The sequence below is a fragment of the Peromyscus californicus genome, unplaced genomic scaffold (genome assembly GCF_007827085.1).
Source record: "Peromyscus californicus insignis strain IS unplaced genomic scaffold, ASM782708v3 Scaffold_6__1_contigs__length_162567912, whole genome shotgun sequence".
Taxonomy (NCBI): domain Eukaryota; kingdom Metazoa; phylum Chordata; class Mammalia; order Rodentia; family Cricetidae; genus Peromyscus; species Peromyscus californicus.
The window spans coordinates 18588175-18612997 of record NW_026294584.1 but is presented as its reverse complement, the minus strand read 5'-3'; the positions used below and the strand labels follow the sequence as shown (position 1 = coordinate 18612997).

The 24823-nt window shown below is 38.5% G+C and overlaps 1 protein-coding gene across 1 annotated transcript in view; it reads right to left on the bottom strand.

Annotated features, from left to right (window-relative positions):
• Positions 1–3021: 3021 nt before the first annotated feature.
• Positions 3022–24823, bottom strand: part of Vps50 (VPS50 subunit of EARP/GARPII complex) — a 109574-nt gene continuing 87772 nt past the window's right edge. The window contains exons 21-28 of the mRNA XM_052719185.1: positions 24112–24233; positions 21113–21193; positions 14009–14157; positions 12391–12487; positions 11297–11455; positions 7794–7915; positions 6116–6305; positions 3022–3687 (exon numbers count right to left, since the gene is read on the bottom strand). Coding sequence (XP_052575145.1) covers positions 3568–3687; positions 6116–6305; positions 7794–7915; positions 11297–11455; positions 12391–12487; positions 14009–14157; positions 21113–21193; positions 24112–24233 — 1040 coding nt within the window. The 3' untranslated portion in view covers positions 3022–3567. The remainder of the gene's footprint in view (positions 3688–6115; positions 6306–7793; positions 7916–11296; positions 11456–12390; positions 12488–14008; positions 14158–21112; positions 21194–24111; positions 24234–24823) is intronic.

Here is a 24823-nt window from a genome sequence, read left to right as displayed (position 1 = left end):
TAAAAACTGAAGTCACCACCTCTTTGGTCAGGTGTTTCGCATTTGAGTCAAATCTCAATCTGTTTCTGTTCTCTACAAAGTTTCACATGGGATTCTTCTTGTCACAGCCTGTCTGCTCATTCTCTTACTGTGCCAGCCACAGGGCCCCTTTGCTGTTCCCTCCACAGCATCCCGATCATGTTCTCTCAGCCTACCACAATCTACCCAACTTCCCAGGGGCAGCCATTCAGCTCCTTCCACAAGGCTTCCCACACACATTAAAAGTGGATTGTCATAGTGTCCTCCAATGCTCCTGACCCACCTTATTCCATCACACCTGTCCTTGAGAAGGTAAGTTTCATAGAAATGACACATTTTGGTCAGGGGCTTTATTAGTAACACAAGACAACAGAAATAAAGTGAGGTAGGCAGCAGGGACTCCCCCCCCCCCCAAATAAATGTCTTCTGATACACGATAGTACACTTGTGTAGGCTCTAGAATTGAGCTTTGCCAAAATGAAAATGTTCACTTGTAATGCCAGCACTGGGGAGGCAGAAGCAGGAGGGGCCTCAGTTTGAAGCTTTCTTGGGCTGCCAGCCTTGCCAAAATGAAAATGTTCACTTGTAATGCCAGCACTGGGGAGGCAGAAGCAGGAGGGGCCTCAGTTTGAAGCTTTCTTGGGCTGCATAGTAAAAGATGTAGTCTAAAAATGAACTTTCTGATAGCCTTCAAAAAATCTGTGGACCATTAGAACTGAAATATTTTCCATAAGGAAAAAAAATCCATTAGAAGCTGAACTAGTCTTAACATTTACAATGATTACACCAGAGTAATAATAATTCACTAATCATTAATCACTGTCAAGAGCTAAATGCCATTAAATCAACTATAAAATCTATATCAAAGTTAATTTTCAAAGTAATATGATATATGTTTACGTCTCCCTACCCCTCTACCACTTCTGTTGGCTTTGGATACAAATGGAATTCATATTCAGGTTCAATTTTTTTTATTACAGAAAATAACTATGTTTTCAAAGCGAATTGAATCATAAGCCTTTTTATGACTACTTTTCAGTAGGTAAGTGCAAGAAAGCTATTTAAAGTTTCACTTTAGCATTCAATTAAATAAAAAAAAATTAAAAGGAGATTCTTCCTAAAGATTTGGTAAACTACACAGGCTTTTCCTCAACAGAAGTTTCATTTGTAAGAGGATTAAATGAGATGATTAAGGTGGATGTGAGTGCTCTGCAGGTCTTTCTAAATAAATGCATACCAATTAGTTCATTTGAGCTGATGTGCATCTTCCTAGCACTTTAAAATGTGATGTAATATATTTGTGTAAGTATAATTTCTCAAAGGATACCAGGCTCCCATATGAAGTTAAGATTCTGAATTCTGCATGACACTTTCACATAAAATCTCTGAATTAAAAAAAATTTATAGACTAGGGGTAGGGGCTACCTGCAGTCATTTTTTAGAACAAATTAATTCCATTTAATCTCTCAGCTTTTCAGTTCTGTTTACCATAGTTCACAAAATATTATAGTGTTGTCACTCAATGTCACTGTATAATGTATTCCAGAAATGTCTGGTAGCTCTCTTGTTATTAGGTAATTTTGTGATTCGAGTCTCCTGTTACTGTTTTGATGTTGAGCTTATTATGGTGCCTTTCAATGCAAAAACAAAACAATCCTTTTTCAAAAAGCACGAAGAAGGAAAGCTCCCACTTTGATTCTGAAGATGGAAAGAGTAAAGCAAGGGTGGACGCACAAGTCTGCCGAGCACGTAGTTGAGTCCCTTGTCTCAAAGGAAGCATTTCTTTTCTATCTAGTCCTACCACCTGGAAAGAACCAGGCTCTAACAGGCAGGTCACTGTTGTTCATTTTACCCAGCAGTAGCTAAAGTAGAAATGAATGGAAATTAAAAATAAAATCCCTATTTTAAAAAAATTAGCAGTTCCTAGTCAATTAAGAAATAAGACTGATCAGCTCTTTATCTGCCTAACTGAATATGCCATTTAAACATCAAGACCAAGGTGATCTCATGTTTGTTTTTAACTAGTTGCACATAAATGAAGGCTAAAGGGGAATTTACCTTGTAAGTACCCAACTTCCTATCACAAGGAGATCATAGCGCACCAAACTCCTCTTGTTACAAGAAGAAAATTTTAAATGGATGACAGATAACTGCTGAGCCCAAGGCTGGATACAAATAAAACGAATCAGTGATACCTCCCCCCATCCCCCCCTCCCCGCCCCAGCCAATGCTGAAAGGATTTCACATCACACTGTTCTGTCTCTTGGCTGAGGGAAATAAGTGGCAACTGTCTTCTTACCAGCCCCATGCCCAACCATATGCCAAACAGTGCTCCTCACCTCATCCCCTCAGACTCACTAGACACAAGGCCAATTTCTAATGAAGTTCCTCAGAGTCCTGGGGCCACTGATGTCAGGATCCTACACAGTAATCCCTGGCCCAACACCCCCCAGCTTAGATAGCTCTACTCCAGGTGAGAAAGAACACACATTCAACATTGACTTTCATTATCAGAAGATGCTCGACTCCAAAAGTTCAGAGTAGCAAAACACAGCAATGAGTTGGGTTCTAAAGCTCCGTATTGATACACTCAAAGATTTCACTGGGTTACAAAAAAATATTTAAGGAAGGCATATGTGTGACCCATACTTATACATGACTAACAACAACTCTACCTTCAGTCATTCAACTCAGATTTTGCTGTCTTAAAAAATGAATTCAGAGAGAGCAAAGCTTATACGTATGTGTGTGTGTGTGTGTGTGTGTGTGTGTGTGTGTGTGTGTGTGTGTGTGTGTGTGTGTGTGTATATATATATGCATGTATGGAAATTTATAATAGTCATTCAACATGCTGCTTGTGCACTGGAAAAGTACGTGCAATGAAATGCCCTCCCACCAGGTGTTTCAGGACAGAAGAGAACTAAAATGAAAGCACGGTAAAAAAATGACATTACTGTTTCTTCCTGTCAGGTAGAAATATCAAAATGCAGTTCACACAGCCGATCATTTGAGTGTAACATTTATTAAATTTCATCATTTATGATCACTGTTATAACCAAATCAACCCTGGCAGAAGCTCTGACAGTTAAAAACAGAGAACATACTGATTTTCAACTATTTTACTTCCATGTTCTTTTAGATTCTCATGCAATGCTCATAATTAGGAAATACTGTACATTCATCCTCTTATGTTCATTAAGACACCTGCTAAAAACTATTCATAGACACATTAGTTACTGTTCCTTCTGACTATGTACTTATAATACACTCTTCTGTAAAATGTGTAACTGTGGCCACATAATAATAATTATGACAATAAGATAATTTCAGGAAAAGGTTACAACAAAAAAGAGCAAAATTTGAAGAGACTGGGGCATATAAAAGTCACTTGAGAACACCACACACACTTGAGTATTTTCATTTTCCAGTTCAAAAGGACATGCTCAAAGTTTTCTTAGCAGAGAATTGTCGGGAATGCATGAAAATGGCCTTTCATGTCTTATCCGCTGGCAGAAGATCAGTGCCTCTGAGCAAAGAGAGCTGTGGCCATTATCTTTTAGGTCTGTCCACATCATCTATGGCTGCTAGGAGCTTTTGTCTTGCTTTCTTATTGATATGAGATCCCAGGCAAACATTCACCAGGTTGGTCAGCTGCTTCGTTGAATATTCCTGCCCAAAGAAAGCAAATACAAGTTCAACACCCAATCTACGAAAACTGATGCATCTGATGAGTGCAAGAGGAGAGCAGGCAGATATCAGATGCCGGTGGGTGGTTCTGAGCACTGTAAGCCAGGGTGAACAGTGGACGACGTTATAGCTGGAGCACCAAAGGCAACTGTCTACTGTGCTAGGAAGGTGGGAGCTAGGGCAGAATACACTGGAGGAGGCAGCAACAGAATCTGTTGTAATAATACAAAGTGATGGAACATGCTGTTTATTGCTTTAAAGGGCACACATGCTTTATACTTGTTTTTGTGGTAGTCTTTATGTTATCAAAATATACTGCCAGTTCAAATTTTAAAATGCACTCTACATTTTATACTTCAGTTGGTATCTCCAACAGAACCATGATTCCTTTATGATATGAAGACAAGGCAGTGAAGCAGAAAGATACCCTAGAAGACTTAAAAGATTTATTTATTTTGTTTTTATGTATATGAGTATTTTGCCTTTATATAAGTATGTGTAGTATACATGTGCTTGGTGTCTGCAAAGGTTAGAAGAGGGTGCTGGAGTCCCTGGACCTGAGTTACTGATGTTTGTGAGCCACCATGTGGGTGCTGGAGTCAAATCTGCAAGAGCAGACAGTGCTCTTAACTGGGGGGCCACCTCTCCAGCCCAAAGTCACTCCTTTTCAACTTCTCATATTATAACTATTAGGCAATTAGTAAAATGAAGACTAAATATCTTTCACTGTCCAAGTCTATCTAGTTTATGTGTTCAAGAGGACATTGGGAGGATGGGTAGAAATGCTGCAGAGTGTTTTTCTTCTAGAACAACAGGAGTTAAGATAGGGAGGGACAATTGTGCACTTTCACCTGAAAAGAGATAAGAAGGCCTGTTTATAGTAAAGACATTGTTAAAGAGAGCAGCATGGTAAAGTACGAGGAAGAGCTCATTCTAAACCTCAGCAGATGACTTCACATGTACACCTGGCAAGGCATCTCCTCTGTCTGGTCAGTACTCAGTATCCATCATCACTGAGCACTGGACTTGCTCTGGCGATGAGTAGTTCTAGAAGCTCCCAGCTTTTCAGCTGGAAAGAGCCTGTAAGAAATTCCCTACTGCTATTGGGAAAATGTCACTGAACTGTAAATACTGTCTAGTTGAAGCTTCTAAAATGCCAAGCTACAAAGTTTACTTACAGCATTAAAAGAATAAACCCTAAAGGTGGCATCATTTCTGCATCAAGCAATAGACAGGTAAGAGCTGTGCTTTCTTTCTGTCCCTCCATAGGCACTCTGTACATGCTCACAACCCTCCCTCAGCACCAACACTGAACACCAGCAGCTCACTCTGCTAACCAAGTGAACATTTAACAGCCCATCTGCATATAGTGGTTTTGGTTCTCAAATATCAGTGGGGAAAAGAGTGCTAAGTGTTTCTCAATTTTGGCTTATTTATCAAAAAGTCCTTAAAAGTAGCATGTACATCTCAACTCGCTTCCAACAAGCACTAGGCATTTACAAAAATCATTTCATCTTTTTACAATGTTAAAACTCAAAAGGATAAACCAAATAAGGTAAATACAAGTGACAACTTACTTCCTTACCCAAATGAAATAAAACATTACTCAGCTTTTTCCCATGTTTAGTATCAACTGAACACTGGAGTTATTACAAGTATTAATATTCGGTGATTTTCTTTTCTGTTCTTTCCCTTTCCTTCCTTCCTTCCTTTCTTTCTTGCTTAGTTTGGTTGCTTTTATTTTGTCCTATTTGAGACAGAATCTTATGCAGACCAAGGTGGCCCTAAATTCACTATGAAGCCAAGGCTGGTTCTGAACTTAGGAAACCCCTGCATGTTGCAGGTTCCTTTAATCCTCTCCACGTTTTCCTCAAGACCCCTTTACACACTGTCTATCTAACAAATGATCCAAGGATCACACAGAAGTGCTCTCTGCTGTGTGTGTGTGTGTGTGTGTGTTCATTCAATTAAGCTGCAGAAATTCAGCATTTAAATAACTGAAGAAAAACAATCAAACTTATATTAAAGGCAAAATCTAATGCTTGATAAGAGTCTAGCCATATGTACTAATATTTTCAAATCATCCCTACAGGCCACTATGATGAGGATGTTATCATTTCACTGTTTAAGGGTACAAAACTTAGGTTCTACAGCTTATGAATCATTTCAGTGTTACTTCACTCAATTTATTTTGATACCAACCACGTTCAGTCTCAACCTGTGACGCAGCACAGGAAAATCAGAGCTCATGTTCTAATTCTAGGACTCAAAAGGATGAGATGAGGTAAGACATCACATAGCTAGTGTGAATACGGTGAAGCCAACCTAAGCAGCGTTTCTTTGTATTACTCTCTTGAGTCAGACAAGAACAGCACAATGGAAAAGAACACAATCTGACCCCTGCTCTCACCCTGTGTTCTCTGATCCAGCGCTCCATGTCATTCTCAGTTAGGTAGTAGGCTTTGATATATGTTTCCACAAATTCTTTATCAGGAATGGGTCTAATATCAGTTAGTTTTTCAAGCTTCATTAAAAACTGTTGGAAATCCAATTGCATCAAGGCACGACCCTCATTACTGCACTTCTTGACATTGGCGTATCTAAAAGACACACGATAACATAACAAGTGATGAGATGCTGAGAAAAACAGTACAGCAGCCTTGTGTCCCAGGAATGGGCTGTGCTCGTGCTATTCCTTCACAGTACAGCAGCCTTGTGTCCCAGGAATGGGCTGTGCTCGTGCTATTCCTTCACCTATCTGTTTAGTCTTTAGTACTAGTCCTAGCTACTCTTTGCTTTCCCCACTTGCAAAACAAAGAAAGTAAGCCGCTCAAAGGTTCTTCTTTGCCCTATGGACTACAGTTTTCTGCATTCAGTTAACACAGTCGTCTGAAAGACAACTAGGTGCTCTGGCTACCAAGAATTATTTTTAAAACTATGCTCAAATACTCTGAAGTCATACAAGTTAGAAAACATTTCAATATTACAGCAATTCAATGAAAAAGGAACAAATGAAATAATTCTCCCATCAACATTGTACATACTTTCCATAATAAAATAATTCATGGATGTATTCTGATACACCTCATTACTGAAATACTGAGTTTTAAGGTGGATGTCTAGTAATAATGGATATATTAACCCTACAGTATAATATTTTACTAAGTCAGTGATATATTCAATGTTAAGAAGTGAGCCATTTTCTTAAAGAAATTGACCAGAAAAAAAAAAATCACAGATTATTTAGTAATCAATGGGTTTTTGTATTTTATTTTTTAAATAAAGTGGTTTGTGTGGAAACAACAAATATTTATCATTTTTTATTTAAACAATTTTTTTTCTAATACTTCTAAGCTGTGGCTGTTGACACAGCCATCTTATATAAAGCATGGTGCTTCTACTAGGCCATCCCCATGACTTTCCCACTTTCCAAGGCATTCTTTTCATAACAAGGAAAAAGGAAAGAGAAATCAGATGAAAGATGGTATAAAATTCAATGTGTACATGGTCTTACAAATAGCTGCCAATTGAGCAAATTGTCTTCTTTCTGTCAGATGATGTAGACAGAGTAGGGATGGCGTAAAAATAGTGGGAGCACTACCACGCACAAAATGGGAGCACTGCCATGCACAAACTGGGACTCTACGGGAGATGAAGTCAGGACGGGCGATGACACAGGTGCTGAAGACTGACTTTGCCATGGAGCACCAGGGGTTCAGAAGCCCTCTCTGCCGCTGAACACAGTACACCTGGCCAAGTTACTCACCCTCTCTAAGTCTGGACTTTCTGACCCAAGATTTCCCAGTGACAATTATAAACAGAGGCAAGTCAGGATTTGCCAACAAAATCTGTGAAATCTTTGGCTTAGTAAATAATATTCAGTAAATGTTAGGAATACTCATAAAACTTATTAGATAAAAATCCACAAAATAACCCACAGGGATGGGCACAGTGTGACCTATGGCTCCCTCTCCAACTTGGTTTCAAGCATGTCAGCTACTGATCATTATCTCTATCTAGTAACCAAATATGTCATTCATATACTACATTAGAATTTAAGACACAAGGAATGCTTTCTTAACACTTACCCTTCCACAATAGTTCTGTTAGCTAATCGTATACAATGTTCCCAAAGTATATTTGACACAGGCAAGGGTATCCGAACTCTCTTAGAAACTTCATTTAACCGCTTGTTAAACTGCTCAAATTCCTAGGAGGGACAAAAGTCATGGCTATAATTTTAATGCCACAGTATTTTCACACACACACACACACACACACACACACACACACACACACACACACACACACAAAAAAAAAAAAAAAAAAAAGATTAAAAAAAAAAAGATCCAAACATGTAGATTTTAACTAAATGAAGCAAAAAAAAGGGGGGGGGGGGAGAGGATTAATGTCACAGACAATTTGGACTTAGTATAAAAGTTAAAAAACAAAACAAATCAATCAAACAAACAAACAAAAAACAGGGCTGGCAAAACGGCTCAGCAGGTGAAGCCCTGGCTGCGGAACACCGACTCACAAACTGACCTCATGCCCATGCAGATCTTTCTTCTTCTCCTCTCATACACACACAATAAGTAAATAAATGAACAAACATTTTAAGAAAAACATAAACTATGTTATAGCACAGAACATATTACATTTATCTAAAGAAAAATAAGCATCATCAATTGACTAAACAATTTTAACCATGATTAAATACTTTTACATCTCAAAATTTTCTGATTGTCTACTGTGGACTAAAAAAAGCTAACTGACTTAATCTGGAGACATAGTTTTAAAATCTATCTTAACAAGCTTTCAACTCAAAATTAATTATTCATAGTGTGTCAGTATTTACACTTCCTAGAAAATAATCTGATAAATTGTTTTTGTTCCTAATCATTATTTAACATTAAATACACTATTACATGCAAAAGAATTTGAAAGTTATGTCAGTCACAAAACTTTAGTACAAAGGAAAACCACCATTAAACATTTTTATTAGCTACTGAAAAACTAAGCATTTTTATTGTCTTAACTTTCACAACAAGATTATATTAAAGCTGAAAACATAAAGAGCTAATTTAGGAAACACGAGTGACTTCACAACAGCAGTAACTAACTCATCTTTCAGTGGATGGTCTCTTTGGACTACTCTCAACTGATGTTCACATACAAAAGGAATGCCACTGACTCTTCCCTGGCAATGCATGTCACATAAATTGAAGAAGGATTAAGGTGGGATTTTTCTGGACAGAGAAATGACATGATGTTTAGCAAGTTGGGCGCAACATGTGTTCAGAGGTCCTAACGAGACATAGGAGGAAATCACCTGGGTCAGGCCAGGTGCGCTGTGTGGCTGACAGCTGTCCTGCCTGTTACTTCTTGGCTACTTCCCAAGTCACAGCTTTCCTTGCTGATTTATTTTTTAACAGTTCATTGCTTTTAATTATTTCTTTTAAGAAATGTGTCTCCAATCCACTAAGCTGACTTTTTGAAATCAAAGCTCAATAAGTAATTGCTCTCCATCAGCTGTTTCAATTCATAGACCTCACAGAGCAGCAGCACTGGCCGTGGTATTTATTCATGCATTTGCTACAGTAAACTACTTCGGATTTCAAGTCATAGTTTGGTCATTTTCATTAATATTTTACTTTAGAAAGCTATAGGCTTAATCCACAAACAATATTTTTTGCTAAGTTCAGCATTCACAAGTATAGCTTGTTAAATAAACCACCGAATTTTACTCAGGAACATGTAAAAGCAACAACATCAGGTTTTGTTTTTGCACAATTTAAATTGAGGAAAATAAAGCAAAGAATAGAAAGTATCAGACAACCTGTAAATTTAAAGATGGCCTTGGGCCACTAAAAAGGATGGGTTCAGATTAATAATCTGAATGACATTGGCTCTGCTTTAGGATAATCATTTTTCAAGGAATTAAGATGTGAAATCAAGTAGTACCTTCTAGCACTGTACTTCTGAGCAAGAAGTCTTTTCCTTTTTCCATGCGTCTGATGTTTGGTATGTTTTGTTACCTCAAGTTCATCTTGTGAAATCCCAATCCCCCAGGATGACAGTGTTGAAAGTGGGGTCTTTGGAAAGTAACTGGGTATGAGGTATGCCTGGAGATTGATGCTTTTATAAAAGATACCCCTTTTTTCATCACATGAGCATGCAACAGGAAGATGAGATCTGTGAAAAATCAGCCCAGCCCACTCAGCTAATCTGTCTGAGCCTTGACACTTGACTTTCTAGGCATCTGAACTCTGACAAACAAAACAAAACACAACACAACAACAACAACAAAAAAACCCCACCTACCCTACCCTGTGTATTGTTTCAATAAACCAAGGAAATATGTCATAAAAACAGAATAAAAACCATATTGTTTTGAAATGAGGAGACATCATTATTTAAAATTGCACTTATTTTTTTACATTCCAAATTTAAAGTGGCAACTGAAATCTCAAAGACAAGAATCTCTCAGTTTCAGGAGAGCAAAGCCAGAAGACTTACACTTGTTGCTCACCCCTTGGATCCCAGTGGCACTCCTAGATACAACTAAGCACAGCCTTCCAGTCTGGAGACCGCCTGATAGCCCTACAGAAGGGTGCTGTAAGCTGTGGTAAGGCACAGCAGACCAATCTACCTAATCCATGTTCTAAACTATGGCTTCATTGGTTCTCAGGTACCCCAGCTACTAAGAATGATTTTAAGTGAGATTAAAACCAGGACTCTATGGGTCAATTTCTCTATGCTGACAGGAATGAAAAAATCTTTCTGAAAGTTGCTTTTCCTGGATACTCTTTATTAGATATTCCACGTGGTACCTTTTCTTCCTTCTGTGAGTAGGCTCCTGTGACCAGAGCAATCAGGTGATAGTCCTCTCCCACCTACTTCCTATCGTTCCCCTCTTGGCTGCTTTGTCCGATGCAAGCATTATATACCCTGGATATTACACACTCATCTGTGGGCCCTCTCTTGACACTGACTAGGATATCCCTCAAAGTCACACAGGTTCCTTGACTGACAACTGTACTGGCAGATTTCTATCAGCTCAGGTACATGTCAGGTGGTCAAAAGTATCAACTGATTCACAAAGACAAAAAGGTCAACTGCAATTCTCTTTAGGGAACATATAAAAGCAGGCATCACCCCCACACAGCTCATCACCTAAGACCTTGTAAAAGTGATGTGATTTCTAGAAAACACAACCTGGAGTGAGGAACATGATCCTGTCAAAAAGAATACACACAGAGCTGTAGGAATGACTCGAAGTAGAAACACCTTCTTGGGTTAGAGCTGTGGCTACTGGGGTCCTATCAGGAAGGCAGCCATGGCATGCAATATTCAAATGAATTTAACATTAGAAACTAGGGAGCAAAGTCAAAAAAATAAAAATGAAAAACCCCCACAAATCTGTAAGTATCACAACTGAAAACAAGTACAGAATTCAGAGCCCACGTACCTCAACTGAACCCCATGCTCCATCCCAGAAATGAGCAGTCATTAACCAGAATCTCACATTTTAGAGCCCGCCCACCTCTCAACAAAGTGATCATTAGCAGACAGTTCCCAGAACACTTGCCTTCAGCAATGCATCTACATATATGTTGTGCTGTGACATGATCTCTTTGACATCCCATTTCACGTTAGTCATCAGGAGCAGCATCTGTTCATAATCAATAGCTTTACCAGCCACAATCCAGTAAATGGGTTTGCGGAGTTCACTGGCAGTTGAGACTGTCTGAAATGGTCCACAGAAACAAAAACAATTACTTCTAAAAGTGCTACACCTAAAAAGAATACTTTGTCCTTTTCTAGTATGTACCACATACAAAAATATAAATTATATATTTGGAGATTTCAATTAAGAAAATATTTTAACATGAGATAAAGGCCTTGTTCCCACTTCCCCAATCTCTCCTGGTACCTTATTTTGGAATTCCATCCTCACTCACAGCCTTCAATTGCCCTACTCCCCCACCTCCCGCCCCTAGGATACCACTTAACATTCTTCATAAACCTCCAAAGATTCCTTCCAAAACACACATGCAGCCAAGCTTTTCACCTCTTTTCTATCATTCCAAGACCCTCCTGGTACCCTTAGAATAAAGTCTAATTCTAGGGTGGAGCACTTTAGGTAACAAGGCTTCTGCTTATCACTCCAACCACCCTCCTCTTCCCTGCTCTGACAACTGTAGCTTTCCTCGGACTCATATGCATCATGCTCTCTTCTCACTGTCTCTCCAACTTGCTCCCTACCCAGCTGGGTCCAGTTTAAACACGACACAGACACACTTCCTCCTGACAGCCTTGCTAGGCAACCTTCTCCCAACTCAGCTCACTTCCAGTCTGAGTTAAACTTATCTTCAGCTACTGATCTTCAAAGCACTTTCAACAGTGTTCTAAATTCTCATTGGCTCACTCTATCTATCTATCTATCTATCTATCTATCTATCTATCTATCTATCTATCTATCTATCTATCTATCTAATCTATCTCACCAGACTAAAACTTGTAATGCTCACTAAGATGTTTATTTAATATAGGAAGCCATAAATAAATAGGATATTTTATCCAGCTCCCCTGGAACTTGATCTCCAGTGATAAACTATCAACTTCAATGATGCCGGCTCTGCCTTGTTCACAGTTGAAATGACAGACCATACCATCTCTGACCTGAGAGTAAAATTGCTGCAGAAAGGGCTTTTTGGCTGCAGGCATCACAGCATCCAGATGTGGCTGAAGGAACTCAAACTGTTCAGCCAGAAACACCCTAAAGAGGATAAATAACCATGGCATAAACAAATTGCAGGATTTAGAACCTGTCATTGTTGCTGTGTAATGAATTTGTTATGATCAAAACTCAACTGAAAATGCTTTCACTTTAGTGACTTTGTTCTAGGAGCTGGACAAGTTTCTTTAACATGACACTTATCAATTAGTGGAAGAGTCACTTCAAGGGACACAATCAGGCTCCAAGTCATGGAGATATGCCCTTTCTCATTTAAGATATGAGCTTGTGTAACATAAAAAAGAAAACAAACAAACAAAAACCCTAAAAATGAAATAAGGCTCATTTTAAAAAAAGGTTTATTTTATGTATGAGTGTTGTGCCTATATATATGCATGTATGCTATGTACATGCCTGGTGCCCAGCAAGGTCATTAACAGGGCATTGGATACCCTGAGACTGGGGTTATAGATGATTTCGAGCCACCATATCAATGCTGGGAATTGAACCTGGGTCCTCTGCAAAAGTAACAAGAGCTCTTTAACTCTTAGCTCTTAACACTAGGCTAACTCTCCAGTCCGTGGCTTGCCTTTTGGAGGATTTCTTTCAAAGATTCCATTCGATAAATACATACAAAAGACTTGATTCAAAACGGATACTTGTCTTAAGTAACCAAACATTACTAACACAGCACACAGGCTCCTCAGAGGCAGGCACATCTATTCTGGGTGCAGGAGTGGCAGGTGGTAAGTACACCTGGACTATTTATTGCCTGCAGATGCACTACCACTGAAAAACGCTCTTCTTGGCTTTCTGTTATGCACAAGAGAATATTTACCTTACACTGGGCTGCACCTTATAAACAGGTTATATGCTTTAACTAACTTAGGGGTTTAGAAAGATCAGCAAGCATTCTTGCTGATGAAAAAAGTGATTCTATGTTAACGGTTAACAATGGACTACAGTTATTATAGATTCTCTGGCCAACAGGGAATAGAAATATACCATTCACTTCTTAAAGTTTCACTTAACAAGGATCATCTTGTTAACTATCACAATGTAACATATTCCCTTATGTTCATTTATACAGTTAAAGCCAACCACAAAAGGCTAAGGGTGATGGTGCACTGTAATCCCAGTCTGGTAAGGCAGAGGCAGGGGGATCTCTGGGGCTCACTCTTCTCCTGATCTACCATACTTGGCAATCTCTAGGCCAATGAGAAACCCTGTCTCAAAACCCAGGTTAACAGCATCAGAAGAATGATACCCGAGATAGTTATCTGGCTCTTATATGTACAAAGACACATACTTGCACAAATATGAACACTTCCATACACATGGATGGACACACACACACACACACACACACACACACACACACACACACACTCCCATGCAATTAAAAAATTGAATTAGTAGTTTATGCTAACATATATTTCACAATAATGCTTAAGTGGTTTAGGAGTAGTAGTATTATATAGCAATAAGTATAATTACACAAGGCTTACTTTTAATAATTTTCCTTAAATAGTTATGGCAAAGTAACTGCTTTCAACAACTTACAAGGATTCTGTGGCTACCACTCTCTCTGCCAACCCATATAATGTATCCCCAGATGTCAAAATCACTAGTTGATTGAGGTGTGGGCTGGGTACCTTCTCCTTTCTTTCTTCTGCTGCTGTGAGTGTGGCAGTAGGATCAGTTGAAACCTCCTAGAAAGACAACACACACACACAACACTTGAAACAGCAAGTCTACTAGTGCTAAAGCATGGCTCTGACGACGGAACTATAGTGAGCACACTCACAGGCACACGCATGCACTGGATACACACTGAGCTTCAGCCCTTCTTTCTTATTGTTATATTTTGCAACTACTAGAATTTTTCCTTTTATACTAAATTAAAATGATGACACAGATCACCCAACACTGCATGGCACCATACATGCATGACCCAAAGTTGGCCAATGCAGGGAATCTTCATTAACTAACAGCTGTTTCACAGAGAAATATCTCTCAAAATCTGGAAGGCAAGGGACTGATCCTTAACGACTAGTGATAACACTGTGATGTATGGTTTGAGTAACCATTTCACAATCAAAGCTTAGCCAAGGTAATCTTGGTATAATCTCAAGAAGGCAGGACTAGAATGCAGTTATAAACTTGAACATAACTAACTGCACTGTATACATCTGGTTCAGATTTTTATGAGAACAAAGATGGTCAGTGTGAATCTAGGTGAGAGATGTGGATGGAAATGCTGCACTCCTTGGCACTGTTGAGGAGAGCGGCACTGAAACAGATAAACAGCCATGTAGCCAACAGCACTGACAGTTCAGTGGTCAGGAAAATGCTCAAGTTCAAATCCTTTTCACCTTCACCTGACACCAGGCTCACATGCAATCTTCTCATCACTAAATGACCTTTGCCAGCACTCAAGTGCCAGGCAAGGAGTAAGCAGGGTACACGTTACACACATTCCTGAACATCACAAAAATGTATTTCATATCATAAGCGGTCTAGAGGTGAGAGTGCCTTGAGATCCTAGCTAGGGTGCTTGACTGGCAACTTGGAGTACCTGGAGACCAGAAGTTGGCCATCCTGGGTCCTTATCACTCCAAATAGTTGAATAGAGTTACATCTGGGTGGACAAGCTTTATGAAACAACCATGAAAAACTGCTGCGGAGAATATTGTCCTCACACCAGTCACTTAAGTAGTCATGTTACAGTCAATGTCAAAGAAAGATAAATTCATTTACCCTTTTTGAGGGGGACTCAAGGGGGCAACATTACAATTGCATTAAAAAAAAACTCCATAGCTCACAAATAATGCCCAACAATGCTACTGATATTAATCAATTATAACCTTTGCCTGGCTTATAGCACCTTTTCTAGCAATGACTTTGCAATAACATGCATTTATTATATTTTGAAAAAGCTCCTAGAAAAGAAATTCAGAGTTTAATAGAACATATGTTATGTACACGAGCAGTGGCAAAGCACTGTGGGGAGGGGCTGAAGTGCTTGCCTAACTGCTTCCTTGGTCCTTTCAACACAAATGTGTCGGTCTCACCCTTTAGTTACAAAGCTGCCACAGATACATGCAAAGAACACTGGAAAGTTTTTACGATAGCGCTTTCCTTTGCTCCTGGTATCGCCGACGTATTAGTCATCAAGTTTTCCGGCAATTCTTTGTTTACACTGAGTTACACATAAGAAAATACACTCAACTGCACTATCAACCCACAGAAGTGGTCAGGCTGACATAAATGAATGGAGTGCTTATCGTGCACGGGAGTCGTAGTGCTGCAGTTTAGCTTACAGCAGCCTCATGAACAGAGGAAGAGAAATTTTAATCTCTAATCACGTCAGAAGTCCTGTTTTTACCCTTTGCTGCTGTTATCCTACCACTATAAAAAGAACTTAAACGAATAGATTTTCTGGGTAAATTGAAAATAGTGTTTTCAAGTTTTTAAATAATGTTCAAGCTGGATGTTGTAGTGCACACCTGTAATCTCAGATTTAAGAGGCTGAAGCAGGAGATCAACAGTCTGAAGCTAGCATGGGCTACACAGCAAGGTTCTGTCTCAAACAAACAATGGAAGTTGGCCACAGGTTTTAAAAAATTTAGTTATCATCACTGTGGTGGTTTAAATAAGAATGGCTTTCACAGGCTCATATGTGAATGCCAGGGAATGGAACTCTTGGCTAGGATTAGAAGGATTAGGAGGTGTGGCCTTGTTGGAGGAAGTGTGTCATTGGGGGTGGGCTTTCAGTTTTCAAAAGCCTATGCCAGTGTCTGTCTCTCTGTCCCTCTCTGTCTCTCTGCACCCACCCCCTCTCCACTTGGGGATCAGGATGTAAGTCTCAGCTACTTCTCCAGCCCTATATGCCTGCCTACTGCCATGCTCCCTACCATGATGAGAATGGATTAAACCTCTGTAACTGTAAGCAAGTCCCAATTCAGTGCTTTCTTTTATAAGAGTTGTCTTGGTAATGGTGTCTCTTCACAGCAACAGAACAGTGACTAAGACAGTCACTGAACAGAAGATAAAAGACCTATTTCTGACCAGGGATCAGCAGCAGCCACTTCCCCATGAACTTTTCCTCTATTAGACCTTACAGATTTTCCCTTGATGTGGAAAACACATTTTCTAAAATTTAAATTGAATTTCTATGATGCTGCAAGCCGCAAAAATATACAAAGTAGAATTTCAGCTGATTATGACAAAGCTAATACCTGGAAGTAGCCAAGGGCCTTCCAGAGGTCAAGTTGAGGCTCAAGGAGCCTTGGTGATATTTGGTTTTTGATTATCAGCCGTTTTCTGCTATGAGTTTCTTGTGTGCTATTGTAGCTTTTTCATCATTTATTGGGCACCATTTCCCTGCTACTAAAAGAATATTTAGATAACCTTGTGCTCTTACAGCTATGCTCAGCCAGAACCCCAGTTCAAGCCTCCCTGTAATTATCATCATTGGCAGCATCTGGCCAGGTCCATCCCCAGATGGAGTTAAGTACCCTATCAGAGATACCTCTGTATTCCCTAAGAACAGACTTTAGTGTCCAGGCTACCTGTTTGAGAAGGCCTGGTGGATGTGCCAATTAAGCTTAACTTCCTCCTTTCCCAAATCTTACCTCTAGTTTCAGATCTCCCTTTAACTATCACCAGAGGTATCTAGCTGTACACAGGTTGCCTAGCGACCGAGCACACTTTCCCCCACCCTGCAGAAAAACAGCAGATAGTTTGGACAGAGGAGCCACAGGAAAAAAGAAGGCAGTTTTATTTTCTCCCATTGACCTAGCAACTTGTAGATTCTTAACATTTTCTACCAATCACGTTTAAGACTATAGTGGAGCACATAAGATCCCTCTTCTTAGATATTACTCAAATTTAGCTTTTAGTGAATTCATTAGTCACTTCCCCTTTGGGTTGCAAATGATAATTAACAATTACTGTCCCTCTATGTGATTCTTATCACCCCTCCGTATGATCCTGGAAGCCTGGCAATCACTGCCTGAGGAAACTCTTACTTGCCTTTAGGACCACACAGGAATTCAAACCTGGTGATCTTGCTCCACCAGGGGACTGCGATTACTTGGGTTTCTAGCTGGATTCCTGAGAGACTTAGGAGGCATGTGGAGAATAGAGAGCCGGAGAATGGAGAGGGATAAGGAGGATTTTGACCACAGAGTACGTGTGGACGAGATGGAAGATGAGGAAGAGTCAGATGGGGAAGTACTAGCTGGGTAAGAATAAGATGTAAAGGACCTAGATGAGGCAGAATTAAGACGAGAGAATTAAGACAGAACTTAGAGGGAACAGTAGATTAATAGAAAGAGAAATCAGGCAAGAAAGGAGCTAGGCATGAGAGCAGAATAGAAGCTGTGTAGAGAGAGAACCATCACAAAATAATAAAATGTATGGACTTAGGAGTTTCATGTACATAGATTTATTTCTTCTCATCAAAGATTATCAGCTGGTTGTAGATTCTTCCCAGACCCTGGGAGGGGACTATCAAGGGGCTGGACCCCCATAATCTCCAACACTATGATAAATTACTTCAGGTAGCATTTTTAAGAATCAAAATGGTTCTATTTGCCATTTATAATTTAAAAGTGAAAATCAGAAAATATGTATAGAGAAAATAAAATTTAAAAAGTCTAAGGTTTTAACTGGCATGAGGAGTAATATAAGAAAAAGCATTTCTACTTAGTTCCACGTTGATAGGTCTGTTATTTGCCTATCTAAACAATATCCACTATATTTTCTGTCACTGTGGAAGTGAATTAAAGTTTATATGCTAACTTAAAAACAATCTTAGATCAAGGTATATTAAAGAGCAAACCAGATTTTCTAAAACAATAAATCAAGGCTTCTCAGTGCAAAAATATATAGAGACTAACAGGGAAACAAAAATACCACCTAGAAACAAATGTAAAATGCCTTGAAAACTTCAACTGTATCCTAGGAAGTGCTTTCCTGAAGTGGGAACTGGGCAGAGCTTCACAAGTAATCCTTACAAACTGAGGACCAAATGAAGGCTTGATGGTTTCCATATCCTACAGCCAATCTGCTGATTTAAGAGATGGTAAGGCTAGCACTTCAAATTAGGACATGTTTGTTGGGGATATTCAGTCATTTAGTATTTGCATTAATTAAATAAAATTAACCTTACATCAGGAAGCTGGGTGAGCAACTAGTTGACAGAAAGTAATCATAGAGCACCAGAGGACATCTGGAAGAGACAGAGACACACGAGGGGTATTAAGTGGTGCAGCTTCCCCCCGCCACCCCCCCCAGCCGAAGAATGGCCCTTTTAGGAGATACCAGCAAGGAAAGAAGGTCAGCTAGCTGCTACTCAGCCTCTCCAAACTAGCAGGTTTTCGTCCCAGCCTTTGACTCTCAAGCCTTAATTATAAATAGAAAGGTAGAGATTTAGTTAAAGCTACCTGCAGCAGCAGCAACAAAGCCAGTGCCTGTGGTAACAGAATTACTGCCAGGCTATGGCCTGAGTGGTCAGGCCACTGCCAGAGAAGCAGGCCGTTAACTGCAGAGTCACAATTGCTGGCTGAAACAGCCGTAGATGAAGACACAGTCACTGTGCCGAAGATAAAGCAACATGTTAGAAGGAAATATGCTAAAAAAATAGTTAGGAAGAAAGGAAGGCATACTGTTTTTTAACTGTAAGACTGTAAATTTGACAATTTCACCACGTAGGACACAAATTCATTCAGTTATCACCACAAGAATTAGGCAAATGTCATGGGCATTTTAATGTCAGGAAGATGAATAGCAATGTGTTTCAGAGAAGAACTAGCTTGGGACCACTGTTTACTTGGTTATGTGATTCCATTATACACCTTACGGCAAACAAGCACAAGTGATAGAGAAATGACAGAATGATTTTAATGAAGAAGTTAACCCATCAATGGTCTTGAGGCATTCTATCAGTAAGAAGAAAAACTTTAGTTGAGTACTAAGAACTACCTAGAATAAGATCTGATGGCCAAAGTCATTCTAAGACAAAGAAAATGCATAATGAAACATGGAGAACTATCCAAGTAGGCAAAAGCTAATTGACTTTAAAAACAAAGGCAAGCAGGTAAGAAGGAAATAAATGCTGGGTCAAAAAAAGGAGCCATTATCTGAAAATGAAGATTAAAGATTAACGAATAGCAAAACCTAAAGAAGTCAAACTAAACCAGGATACAAAGACCCTAGGATAGTCTATGCACACTTCCCAGGAGGAGTCAAGGTAAATGCAGTACTACAGCTACACTGTCAGCCCTCCATATTCACGGGTCAGCCAATCACAGTTCAAACATACTTGAGGGGTAGGGTACACATCTGTACTGAATGTCATTACTTCGAAAGGACACAACATACTACCATTTATAAAACATTTACATTGTGTTAGGGATATATGTCAAGTACAGATGATATACAATACATAGTTATGTGTAGGTTATATACAAATATAATGCTATTTTTACATAAGGGATGTGAACACAGGTGGTATATGTGGGATCCTGGAATTAACGACCTGCAAATACTTCAGGATATAGATGTGTGAGACTAAATTATCCCAAAAAGGTAGACACTACTTATTTCTTCTACTGTTAGCAATGGTCATCAGAGGCAGCAACACTCAGATACTCCATCACTGCTCAAGGTCACCATCTTAGCACTCTCCATTTGATTTCATCATAGCACTCATCAGGGCCCAACATGATATTATATATATTACAGGATATTTTTTGTCTAAATGCCTTCCCATGACAACAAAATATACAATTTAAGAACAAGAGATAAGAATTGCTGCTTTTGTATACTGACAAATTCATAATACAATAATAATGCTTGACATATAACATTTTAGCTTTTCTTTCTTTTCCATTTTGTTTTACTATTTCATCATTTATATACCTAAATACTTTCTAAGACAGAGTCTCACTGTATAGTCCATGTTGGCCTTGAACTCTCAATAATCCTTACTCAGCTTCCCAAGGACTGGGATCAGAGTCATGCATCTCCACACCACACTTAGTCATTATTTCTTAAAAGATACATTATCATTGCTTTATAAAAGTTCCAATAACATAAGTATGTATGCAATGTAAACATTATGAAAAAAAGAGGAATGTGAATACTTGTTTTGAGTAAGTTAAAGGAAAAAAAGAAAATTAAGATAAGACTGGGTCAATGTAGAGGCCGACAGATGTCTTGGCAAGATATTTCTCACTACAGTGACTAATCAGAAGAAAGAAGTTCCTTTCTAGTTTTCAATACTTATGCTAGCTTCAAAACTACTGAGGATCACCTTCACATTGCTATATAATCTTAAACCATGCATTCCACCATCTGACATGCCAGTGAAAACCCAGTAGTTCCTACTACAAAGAAAACCACACCCAAACTTTGCTCTTGAATTTCAAGATGACTGTAAGTGAAGTCAGACACTTCCTGAACATAGATCTTTGGTATCTATCCAATCAGAGATCAGTCAGACTATTAGCAACAGGTTCTTACTTCCTGTAAGACTAAACACTGTAACACTAAAGAGCTCAGACACTCCACAGGTGTACAGATGCACATTTATATACAGCTAATTTACGACTATTTGTTTCACAAACTCCAGTGAATTAATTCCAACTCATTACTTACCAGGTCAATAAGGCTTTCTTGTATTCTGTTGAGTGTTGTTCTTAGTCTGCTACTACTGAGGCCAAGTCCTGTGGATTCCAACTGAAAATGAGGAAAAGCACGTCACACAGCTCTGCAGGTGCTGCTGCAGAAGACCTGAAGTATTAATGGGCTTTTTAGCTCAGACACTGAGCGTCTGCAGGTTTCCAGAATTTAAAGTTTAAATGCCAACACATCCAAAAGAAAAAATCAAATCTTAGCTCAAAATGAAACAACAAACTATCCATGGCCTTGAAAGTCACAATAACACCTAAGGAGCCTGTGAATTATTAGGAGAGAGTGCATCAGAATTTTTTTCCTACAAGTTAGTATTTTGAGTAACAAAAGTTAAGGTTTTAGATTCTTAAAGATGGTTCACTTTGATATGTATTATCTCTGGTGTTTATATAGAAACAAAAACAAAGCATTGCTTTTTTTTTATACACAAATTAAAGAAAGTCTATTGTCACTAGGAATGAAATCTTCTTGGGCCTATCAAACATTTGACAGCACTGATTTCTGTTCATTACAAAGAGTCAAAGCACTCACAGCCGCCATCCCACAGCACATAAATGAGAAAGCCTGAATGTTAAACCATAAAGTTAGTCAGTCCCTTGTATAATAACTCAATGGATGAAATTAAATTTAATTGAAAGATAATAATAAATACATACAGGTATTTGGAAAAAAAGTTAAACCATCCTCTGTGACCCAAGAAACTAAAAATGTTCTTAGTAGTAAACTATAAAATACAATTTCATTAACATAGCCACAGAAATAATGAGTGTGTGATTATGTGAACAGACACATGTACAAACATGCACACATGTTTATTCTTACTTTCCTCTCACCCAAGGTACAAGACTAAAAAGGCTCAAACTAAAGCAGATGTGTGACACACCGTGTGAGCTGATTTACTTATTCAGGCTTTATACGCTTCATTAATTCATCTCTCCCCTCTTAAAATTTATATGAAACTAAATCCATCAATGTAAGTGTGTGATATTCAATAACTGTTATGATCTTTCAACCAATGCAACTAAACTAACGTGCAGAGTTCTCTCCCCTTGAAAATGCCACCACAGGCTATGCATTTATCTCCTCTCCATCCTTAACCTCTGACCTCCCTGTATCGCTATGGTTTGTGTTTTCCTAAACAAACCCAGAGTGAATTTTATTTTTATTGACTTTTTAAAACTTAGTATGCCTTTAAGATTCATCTGTGGTGTGAGACCGTTGGTACTTTGAGTTGCTTAATTCTAGCTGACACTGTAAACATAACTCAATCTCCAACTGCACATCTGAGTACCAGTTTGGGTTTTTGCATAATGCTATCTGGTCTTTGTCTGACCATTACATTTATTTTCATTTATTGGATAAATATCTAAAAGTGAAATTTCAGGGTCACATAATAAATATAATTATAATTCTATAAGTTACTGCCATGGCAGTTTCTAAACTAGCTATGTCTTTTTTTTTTCCTACAAGGGAAGAATATGAACTCTAGTTGTCCCAAGTCATGAACGGAGTATTTCTCCTCACTGCCCCTACCCCTCACCAGTATGGTCAGCATCTTATCAAGTTCCACTCTGTATAAGAACAAGCTTTTGGTTTCAAGGACTTCTGTCCTCTTGCTTTCAATTTCTCTTTACTATTTACTTCCTTCTGTTCTTTTGGGGGTTTAATTTGCATTTTTTCTACTTTCTTTTTTGCTTGTTACATTTAAGTCTAGACACTTCCCTCAAAGCCCTAGTTGAGATGCCCCACAACCTTCAGTATGTTAGGCTTTCATCATCATCATTCAGTTCAAAGAACTTCTAATTCCCTTGTGATTTCTTCTCTGAGCCATTCATCTGGACGTACGTCACTTAAGTTCCAAATACCTGGGCTTTTCCTAGCTATCTTATTGTTAGTTATTTCCAACCCAATTACACTGTCATTAGATTATATCCTGCATAATCAAGTCTTTAAAACTATTAGGATATGCTTAGTGGTCCAGATCTGAAGATCAAGTTTTCATCTGGCATCATTACCCTTTAGTCTGAACGCTTCTTCAAGGAAACACTCTTAACTGCTAAGCCATCTCTCCAGCCACCAGTTTCTAAATTCTGACTGATGCTTAGTATACTTGAAAGTAACAAATTCTGGGGCAATAGTTTGTTGATACTTTGTCTCTGATTGCACTGGCATCCTTTCCAGGAAACATTCCAGAATTAAAAATATGGGTCATCAGAACCTATATTAAAAGATCATGTCTTTGGTATACTTGTGGCCATGACAAAGATGCAAATATTCATAGAAATGGTGTAAGTATACATTAAAGTTCACACATTTTCAAAAAGGAAACACATCAATAACAAAGTTCTTTCTATGAATCAGGGGTCCACTCTCACACAGAAAACTTGCACAAATGCAGGCAGGTTGTGCAATACTTTCCAGCATGAAATAAGTCACTAACATTCAAGTAGAAAGAGATAAACTCAGGAAAAGCCTGAAACATGAAAAGAAAGTATAGGAGACATAATTCTGAGGAAGGCAGATGTACCAGTTAGCAAAATTAATTCCTTAATAAATATCTATGCTACAGTTGTGAGCCAATACTTAAAAAGCTGTCTCAGTTACAGTGCAATAATTATACATAGGTCCAAGTTTACATAAAGAAGTCTGCACATTTTTCATTGCCAAAATATATCAAGGTTAGAAAAGGCTGTTTCACTTTTTCTGCCAAAGATATGAACAATATGTAATATTTATCATATCAAAGATTAAAATTAATATATAAACCACACAATCAGACAGACATCTGAGAACAATTCCAAAATTTATGAATAATTCTCAATAGTGTTACCCACTTACACAGAATATAAAACTTACACATATATATGTAATTAAATACATATATAACTTAAATATAAAAACTTCACTTTGAGAAAATGAATGCATTTGAAAAGAGATTTTTTTCCCTCCAAAAGTTGACTTACTGAATCATTCCGACCGAAAAAGGTATATATTGCATACAAGTAATAATCAAACAGCTGGGACATAAAATGGATAACATCAAAGGCGATTGGCTTAAGAATGTTCATCATCTGCATGTACTTCCCTGAAAGGAAACAAGAACCCAAAGATTAATTAGAACAAAATTAAATTGTTACTCTATGATTACTGAAAGGCAATAAGAATGTTACATTAAAATATTTAAATAGTGAAATATTGCATTCCTCCTCACATGAGTGGAATTTCTAGTACTTGGCAGTAATTAAAACGGTTCCAGGACCTCTGCAATGTTCTACAAGGCAGCTCTTGGAATGCTCCTACTACCGTGTTACCTATTACACTACCTATTACACTGCATTGCTTGCTTGTCAAATTCTGATGGGCTCCTTCACTCTTCTGCAGATGACACTGTAAAAACACACAACCCTTGTTCTCAATGATTCTACTAAAAATAATGTCTTCAAAAACATTTAACTGCAGTAAGATAATATACAAGATACTTGAGGAAAAGGTTGTTTGTTTGTTTGTTTTTTATCTAGAAGATCACAGACACACAGGAAGTGTGTGAGAAAACTGAGAAAAGTGTCCACAGGAAGCAATACCCAAGCCCTTCAAACTTAGCCCTGTGAAATCATGTGTCAAAGGTCAACAACATTTAACACATCACAGCCACGTAAGTTCAATAGCCTCAAAGTG